A 9,338-nucleotide genomic window follows, 5' to 3' on the forward strand; every position below is an offset into this window, starting at 1 on the left:
CTATGGCCGAAGAAAAGAATGCTATAAGATCGCAAAATAATCTTTTTACTGTTCAACAAAAATCGCTTTAAATAAGACTTGCGTATATTTTTCTCAGAAAGAGAGCTTTGCTAATGGATGATGTTACATCCGTCACACACCCTAAAATTTCAGAGTTACTTCCGTCATGGTCTGGGCAATCTAACAATTGATTTGCACCCCCTCTTAGGTTGCGCAGAACTCGTCGCTTTCCTTTTCCGAACCACGTTGCGAGAAGCTCTGTCGACCACCGTAAGTATTTCATTCAGTGTTTTATATCCTTAGAACTCCGTTTTGAGTCTCTAGTGTAGAACCCCGAGTCCATTTTTTCTTTTTACCCTTTTTTCAACATTCCACTGGTAAATTATCGCCGTCTTGCTCTTTGTAATCCGGTTATAAAATGTAGGGTCGCTTCTTCGTCTTCGCTCTAAAGATCCACATGATACAATGAAATGGCTTGGTTTCGTTACTTTATGGGTCGATGTTCAAAGTGACTGGAAATGTAGCGCCTTATAAGGCTACTGCTGTGAAATTCCTATCTCGTAAAGTTTTTCATTCGTTTCTTTTTACCGGCAGAAAAGAGAATTTCCAACCGGCCGGTAAAAGCGCGCGGCCTCCGCACGTGATGAGAACTAAGCTTATTTCTCGATCAACGCCAACGTTATAAATAGTACATTGTACCTTTTTGCTTTTCTTATTTTGTATTTGTATGGATGTTTTGCTGTGGGCAATTTAGCGGCGGAAGAAACCTGGCAGTATGAACTTTTTCGATGGCATATATTGAGTAACACAAAATTGAATTCCAATCCAAATATCGTAAAAAGCCTACTAGAACGAAGAATACACCCAGGTAAATTATAGCTGACTCAGGAAAGATGCCTGCCTGTTCGAGGGTTGGCCAGTTTTGGTCTATTTTGGTATTTAGCTTTTAGAGAAAATTTAATCATAGTTTGTCTAGTTCCTCCTCGTTGACTATCATTTTTTAAAAGTTTGCTGTCGACTTAAAATTAAGCTAAAGGATCGATTTAATTTGGTGAAAAAGTTAATTGAACTTGGCATAGTGTAGTTGAGACGTAGGTAAGTTCAGTTCAGTTCAGTACCAGACAATGATGAAGGCCTTCAAAGGTTGGGGCTAAATACAAGTCATGTACTCCTGTATCCTTAAAATTTTCACATTTTCTCCCTCATCCCATTAACAGGTTTCATTTTTTCCTGAATTTTTCACGAAAGTTCCTATTTATAGTAGATATCCAATTTTCCCTCAAATTAATTGAAAACGAGAAAGAACTAAACATGGAGAGCCAGCCACATCTTCCCTTTTGTTCAACTGCTTTGAAGTGTTCACGATAATCATAATTGTGGTATTTTTTGTTGGTCTCCTGAACATCTTCCTTATGCTTCAGTTTATTGGTTGTTGGAGGCTTACAACCAGAGAGATCTCCACATTTTGCTGTGCTCTGTTGTGGAAGCAATAGCGCATGCAAAGTAAAATGAACTGCACTTGGCAACTGGGAAATCAAAACAGGGTCTCGCTGTGGATTTCCCTTGGAATTTTCCACTTATGAACTAAACATTCACTGCAGTAGGTGAAGTTAGAGTTAAGGGGAAGAGAAAAGAAAGGTGGTGCAATTTAACTGTGGATTGTTGCCTTTTTATTTGAATTTCATACATCACAAATTTACATTGCTTTCAATTATTTTCTATCATAGTTGCATATAGGGCAAATAAACCTCAATTTCAGCTCCTTGGTGCAGAAGACACACGACACATCCCAGTAGAACACCGCCTCACAAACCTATTGTCTTTATTGTATTCCTTGTTCTTTTGTCCTGTTCTTTTCTATTGTTTTATGTCATCTGTGTCTTCTACTCCATGTAAGAGCTGATTTCTAGTCACCCTGGTAGGTTTTAAGTCATTACTGGTGACCTAGCGACTGCCAAGTTATAGCCCTGCAGTAAGCTGGATGGAGAATTCTTTTGTCACAGTTCAATGGTACTGATTGTTTGACTTTTCAGTGTCTGTTACCATGTCTGACGAGGATTTTGTAGGGGCTGGAGATTCTGGTGCTTCAGCTACATATCCCCAGCAGTGCTCGGCTCTGCGTAAAAATGGTCATGTTGTCATTAAAGGCCGTCCCTGCAAAATAGTGGAGATGTCGACTTCAAAGACTGGAAAGCATGGCCATGCCAAGGTTCATAATCACTTTCCACTTAACCTGTGTATGCTATCTTCTTGAACATGAAGAGTTTATTTTAAGAGAGTGATATCTAGTGCTTTTTTTAGTTTGGGCAGCTATTGAAACTCTCAGTTGTTAAGTGTTTTGTATGGTTGACCATTTGAGATTTCTATACAGCAGAGAGTTGATAGCCCTACATGACTCCTACAGTTCCGGAAGGCACATGTCAGGGAACTGAACAACATATAGCTTGAAATATAAATTTTTTTATAGAGCGGTTTTCAACTGAACCAAAACCAAACCCATTACAGTCAAACCTGTATATAACGGTCACCCTTGGGGAATAGCCAGGTGAGCATTATACACAGGTTTCCTTTAAACTCTCCTGGAAGTCAATAAATAGCATTTTTATTTGCAAATAATCACTCAATTTACATTTTATTGACAATAACGAGTAACAGCAATGCAACAAACGTAATAAAAAAGGCCCTTAAAACGTCTGTGGTGTACTTTCAGGAAGGTGCAGTAGAAATCTACTGAAAGCTAATGACCAACGTTTTTAAGTGGAAAATCACTCAATTTACATTTATTGACAACAATTTGAAACAGATAAGTATAGTACAGTGTTATGATCAGGGAACTATGACGAAAGTGAAAACAGTGTGGTACGCTTGTGTTGTTACAGTTACAATAACTATTGTTTACAAATGACGGCACTTTAATGTTATCTGCTGCAAGCATGTGCCGGACGTAGATGATGACGTGTATTAGTAGTTGTGTTTAGTACTAATATTTGTATTTTTGTGAGACCCCTGCCTTGGTGGCTGCTATTTGATGCGCTGATGAATAAAGCTTGTCATTATTCGTTAACTGTAACCCAATTACGTGACCGTTATATACAGGTAAAAGATAATGAAATTGTGGGTTCATGAAGTCTAAAGGGTGACCACATCCGTTATGTACAGGTGACCATTATATGCAGGTCAACTTAACAGTAAATATAAGGGACAATTTTTGGGAAGTTGTTCAGTGACCATTATACACAGGGTGACCACTATGTACAGGGCTGTTATATACAGGTTTGACTCTACTTACCAACCAGACTGCTTGGCCAATCTCAAGTGGTAGTAAAACCAAAACCAAAGTAATTGCTGATTACTTTTGACACTCAATTGAAAACCACTCTATGCAATCTATTAAATAAATTTATCATGCCCTTCTTAGTGTTTCAGCCAGAAAATTTCACAACGTGGAATTCTCGCAATGGCGCGCTGGCGGAAACACTGCTTCCTTCTCAGGTAGAGAGATAGGGGGAGGTCATGTTCGCAGATGCATAGACATGAGTGAATATATGAAAGATCATGTATTTGAAATGCTGAGAAAGATATGAAGAATATCAACTGAGCGAGGATCAATGATGTCGTCATAGCTGCATAGACTGTTAGCCCTGGGTCTTATAGCCTTAAATTCCAGCCATCTCCTATAGTCTTAGAAAAAAAATCTTCTAGCCACCGAAATTTTGTTGCTATTGTCAGATGGTCATTACCTCCGGAATTTTTTGATATCAAAATAATATTGTTTTATTCACATATTTTGAGATTACCCCATCAATAAATCATGAGTAAATGTTGTAGTACCAGCTAACAGTTAAGGGATTTTGCTGAAATGCTTTCCTCTAAAATAATTTTGCATTATCTTTTAAAGGTCCATCTGGTAGGCATAGATATTTTTACTGGGAAGAAGTATGAAGATATCTGTCCTTCAACCCACAATATGGATGTCCCACATGTTTCTCGTAACGATTATCAGGTAAGTTTAGGAGGGAAAAATGATTGCCATTTTATACTCCTGATGTCTCTAATTGTGGAGAGATCATGGACTTGAGCCAAAAAATGGTTTTCTTCAGGTCTCCGTGTGTCTGTAAAACATTTATTTGCCATTCCTTGACAAGACTATGCACACACGCACACAATGTACTGCTAGCAGGGCTGTTAATAAGGCTCATAACCCATAACACCTGCTTCAGCTGAGTATGTTTGATGGGTCCTTGATGTGTACTGTAGTTGATATGATCCACCTAAAAGTTAACAAGTTTGTTACAAGGGTGAAGATCAAGGCTATAATTGACTCAAAACTTAAGACAACCCTGGCCGGTGCTGCTGCTTCCACTACTGCTACTACTGAATTTGTGCTCTGCCTCTAGAAATGAGGGGGACATTGGGGGGTTCTGAACACCGTTATACCACAAAAAAGTTCAGCAAATACTGGAGTATCGCATAAAACATTGCCAATTACCGCAACACTTCAATGCCAAGTCGAAACTCTGTATCATACCAAAACCACTACTCTGTATGTCAGGTTTAGAGCATTAATAACACAGAAATAGCAATTAGGAATTTCTTAATGAATGTTATGTCAGGTTATTTTTGATTTAGACAAAATAAGTAACATCCGTTGGCACGTTGGTTAATAATTAACAAAAAATAACTTACCCTTTTCCGATTGAAACTGGAAAAGGCTCAGAAAATGTTTAAGGACTTGGAGGATAATTTTTAGTAAGTCCAAAATGCTAAAAAAAAATGCATCCCACAGGTTCAGGCAGAATACCGCAATACCGCAATTAGAAATTAAAATTAGCGAAATTCTGCAAGAAAAATTGTCAAATACTGTAATACTGCAAACCCCAATCTCCCCCTCAGAAATAAATGACCTTTTATCTCTTGAGGCAGTGCTCTAGCAGCACTCGATTGCCTTTCAGTAATTAACTAATAAATCATTAATAAATAGCATAATCATAAAGTTGTTTGTTTATTATCATTATTTTTCCTGAGCTTGACTGCTGGGCACCCTAGCCTACAAAGGCTAGTTCCCAAAGGGCCAAGAACTGTTAACAGCATTTGGGGGAAAATCTTGGGAGGTGGGGTGTACTCTGTAAATCTTTGGGTAGGGGTATGCCACTGAGACACTGAAACCCTTACCCTATACTAGACCATGATCAGCTTGATTTTGTAACCCTATTTTAGACTAGCCCAAAAATGCCTACGCTATCCCAGACTTGCTATTTCCAATGCAGAAACTTTATCACTATCATAGTCCAACATATGGTAACTAAACCAATATCTTACAGTCACTTCCAAGTTTCAATTTCTATTACTGCATAACCCCAGGTAAAGAACTCCATTTTAGACTAAATTACTTATACTCTGGCCACTTTCCTCGTAAATTATACCCTACTCTAGACCAAGAGCAGTGTTTCAGCCAGAAAATTTTACTTGAGGGCCAAAGTGGCCCCTGAAGATCTTTTTTAGGGGCCAATTTTTTAGGAAAGGGGCCAATAAATTGAAAGCTACAGATTGAAAAAATACATCAGGGTACCAAAGAAAATAAAGCAGTTTATTAGGATCTATGATAAAATTTAATAGTAAGTGCTTTTTGAAGTGTTTCTACTCAATAAAGCTTCTTTTGAATCAGATACTAGTATGAAGGATCTGTGCATAACAAGAGAACAATCCTTAGGCATACATGATGTAGTCAGTGATCAAGGGTTTGCAAGGCAATATAGGGCAATTTCAAACACGGTCAGCCATTTGTAAGTTTTCCAATGTGAGAGAATCAATACAGCAAAGCAAAAGGATCGATTGACTTCTTTTCTTATGTTGAATGTTTTAGAAGCAAAGATCTTTCAATATAATTTTCTAGAAGGACCTAATGTGCGACAAAATAGCCGTTATTGATCGTTGACACAGAGAAATGTAGCCGCCATCATGGCGACTAAATCAGAAATTTTGATATATCGATCACAATTTCGAGCCCTGGGATGGCTTTTAAATTATTATGCCTGTGTTAAGCCTGCAGTCTTGTGAAAGGAAAGGGCCAAATTGGCCCTTTTTTAGTTTTTCTGGGGGCCATCTCTGATCGTAACGTGGGATTCCTGCAAAGGCGCCCTCTGGCGGAAACACCGCAAGAGTGTCTGATTTCTCCCTGAAAACCACACCCTTCACAGCAGCACATGGTGGTATGTAATAATTATTATTCACTGATAAGTTTGACTTGAATTTGATTGCTCTACTCTTTTTTCAGCTAACAAACATAGATGAAGGGTACCTGTCTTTAATGAATGATGACAATGAGACACGTGATGACTTAAAGTTACCAGAGGGGGACTTGGGAAAAGAAATACAAGTCAAATTTGACAATGATGAGCAGCTGATGTTAACAGTTCTCAAGGCAATGGGAGAGGAGGCTGTAGTTGGTACTAAACCATTGACCAAATAGATGGATATGCAGCTGTTTGCAATCAATGTTTTGGACAGTAAAAACAGACCACTCTGATAAGGCACTAGAAAAAAACTAATATTATTGCTCTTCTTCTTTTCTTGATCCTGCAAACTCTTGAACTGATACACAATAAGTTTAGTTACCAAGTTCCTGTCAATAAAATTAAGCTTATTGTGAATTATAAGCTTTAGGTAGTTTCTGAGCAATTCTTGCATTGTTTAGGATGAAAGTGTTTGTTCAAAATGGAAGCAACTCTAGCAGTCAATAATTATATCATGTAATTAAAGACCCGAGTTTTGTCTGTCTGGTATCTTCTTATTACTGTTAAAATTGCAGGACTATTCTTTCCAAGAAGCGAGAATAACCTGAATAGTCTAACACCAGGTTTAATTTTTCCATTGAAAACTTCAAAGTTAAACTAAATGGTGTAATGTTTTCAGTTCTAATGAGATAACAATTTCTTCTATTAAAAGAATATGTCATGGTTTGTATTTCAATGAAACATTAATTTGCTTTGCCAATGTTTCCCTTGCTTCTACTTAAGTTCTAAACTGGAGTATTTCAGAAGTCCAAGACTTGAACCAGACCTAAATTTTATGAATGCATTTTGAAAACATTCTTCTCTGGTGTAAACTCTGAGCTATGTTGATGTTTAACACTTTCCAGTTGAAAGTTTGGAATGAATGAGCTTTAGGCACTGGTTTTATGCTTGAACAATTAGCACACTGGTGCTTGGTTTCTGTGGATTGTGAGCCAACAGAAGCTTGTGCTAGTAGTCTCATTTATCAAGTAGCTATGTTGCACTTAGTTTTTGTTGGCCAATGTAGGTGGCTGATTAATTCTACCAGAAAGGAAAAGTATAACAAATAATTACAACTGGGGATACTGATGTGAGTTATCAGCGTGTGTGTTGTACAGTACAAAAACTTAACTCTTTCAGTCTGGACCACTTGCTATCATCATTAATTAAGTTCTTTGATCAGTGCTATGTGTAAATCCATAAGGCCTAAGAACACGAGGTCAATTTTGTCTTCAGAGCAGCCTGTCAAAATTGTGCTATTTTGCCTTGATCAAATTTTCTATTAGAAATTGAAATATGGATTGTGTAGAATTATTCGGTGTTCTGTGCTGAAAGAGTTAAATGCCAAGATTGGAAGGGAGTTAGTCAAAAGTTTTGTCAACGTCTTTGTTAGGTTGCTTATATTTGGTCAAGTAGTTTAGACCTTGCTGTGGGTCGGAAATATTTTGACATTGTGTCCCCGAAAAGTATATGAAATGTTCACTTATTTAGCAAGTACTTATTTCGCGAATTTTGCAATTAAAATGCCTTAAAACCTGGTTGATATTCAGTTTTTTCCTAAGGAGTGACAAAAACAATGGTGCACTGAAATTAACAAATTGAGTTTAAAAGAAATTGGTTAGTTTGTGCATCCAAGTTGTTTTTGTTTTAAGTTATCATCATCATCATCATCATCATTATTCCTTAAAAATGGCGAAGGAAAAAGGTGATCTCTCTTACCTCAAGTCCTCTCGGTTCACTCTGCTCAAGCTTGACAAAATGAGCGACTCGAAGATCGAGTTTTAATTGGTTATAGAATCAAATATGGCACGAAGTAACTTCAACCTTCCCTCGCCAAAAGTTCACGCATGCGTATTCGGTGAGGGAAACAAGCAATCTCGTTCTTCGAGTCTTCGTTCCTTACTGTACAAGCTTGAAGAAACGAGCGATTCGAAGTCTCAAGTCTCACCCAAGTTTTGAAAGTCAGTAAGGATATTAGAAACTCTGGTAGCTTTCCACTCGACCGAAATTATTTCGGTTTGACTTTCTGGAAGTTTCTAGAGGTGAATGGAACAGCATTTTTTAGCCAAGAGTACTTCAATATTTAGTTGTACTTCCTCGCAAGAACTCCTCACCGGGAATTTCTGTTCCGTTAAACTTTGCGCTCGGACACTTCGTTTTAGCCATTTGGTAAGCATTCAGGAGGTGCCAGAAATTACAGACCTACCAAGATGCAAAATGGACCCGTTCTTCAAAGTTGTTATTTTTTTGGTATTTGATATCGAGGGACTCTTTGTCCCCCCCACAAAAATTAGTATTTGTGATATGACTGGGTACTAGTATAGATTACCACATAAGCCACACACAAGTACGCATTGCGGTGACAACGTCTGTAGTAACTAAACTTCTTATAAAACATTTACATGCAAACCTTGTGGTATGAAAATTAACTGCGCATGCGTAGTATTTCATACTGGAATTGGTTATTGACACAGATCAATGTATCTACAGATCTTGCCAAGAAACCAGCCTGTCCAGAAACAAAACAAAATGCACGCACAAGGCAACAACTCATTCAAAACACGGATGTAAGTGTTTACTACAGGGCCATAAAATTGGTTACGCAAGATTTAGCTACTACTGCTTCAACTTAGAAAACAGCGCTCAATTTTGGAAGCTGTAATCACAGTCAACAGTACAGATGGTGTAAGAGCTGTTTAAGACGTCGCATCAATCAATACAGTATTACATTGTGTGACTTAGAGTGTTTATCGTGTTTTTTTTTAAAAGACTAAATTTGCATATGCATATCGAAAGTTTTCTTTTTCTCGAAATCCTTTTAGCAATTTTTCACACACTATAGGATAACCTTTAGGGGGTGCCAAAACAATGGTATACCATTGAAACGATTGCCTAAATGATTTAGGAAGCATTGATGTCCACAAACGTTTTTTGACGTTTTTTGCCCTTTTTTTTTCCTCGGTCGCGCTCGCGCTCGCTCGCACGCTCACTCACACGCTCGAGCGCACGCTCGCGCGCGCGGAGAAATTAACTCGCAGAGAAGACATACCGTCAAACCTGTATATA

General features: G+C 37.9%; 1 protein-coding gene across 1 annotated transcript; it reads left to right on the forward strand.

Moving 5' to 3' along the window:
• Nucleotides 1–208: 208 nt before the first annotated feature.
• LOC110067551 (eukaryotic translation initiation factor 5A-1-like) lies at nucleotides 209–7,810 on the forward strand. The gene is made up of 4 exons (XM_020774896.2): nucleotides 209–270; nucleotides 2,034–2,209; nucleotides 3,899–4,003; nucleotides 6,275–7,810. Exons 2-4 carry the CDS (start codon nucleotides 2,045–2,047, stop codon nucleotides 6,467–6,469), a joined length of 465 nt encoding a protein of 154 aa, XP_020630555.1. The 5' UTR covers nucleotides 209–270; nucleotides 2,034–2,044; the 3' UTR covers nucleotides 6,470–7,810.
• The last annotated feature ends 1,528 nt before the right edge of the window (nucleotides 7,811–9,338 follow it).

The sequence above is a fragment of the Orbicella faveolata genome, unplaced genomic scaffold (assembly GCF_042242905.1).
Source record: "Orbicella faveolata isolate gen_17 unplaced genomic scaffold, um_ofav_v1 contig_12, whole genome shotgun sequence".
NCBI lineage: Eukaryota > Metazoa > Cnidaria > Anthozoa > Scleractinia > Merulinidae > Orbicella > Orbicella faveolata.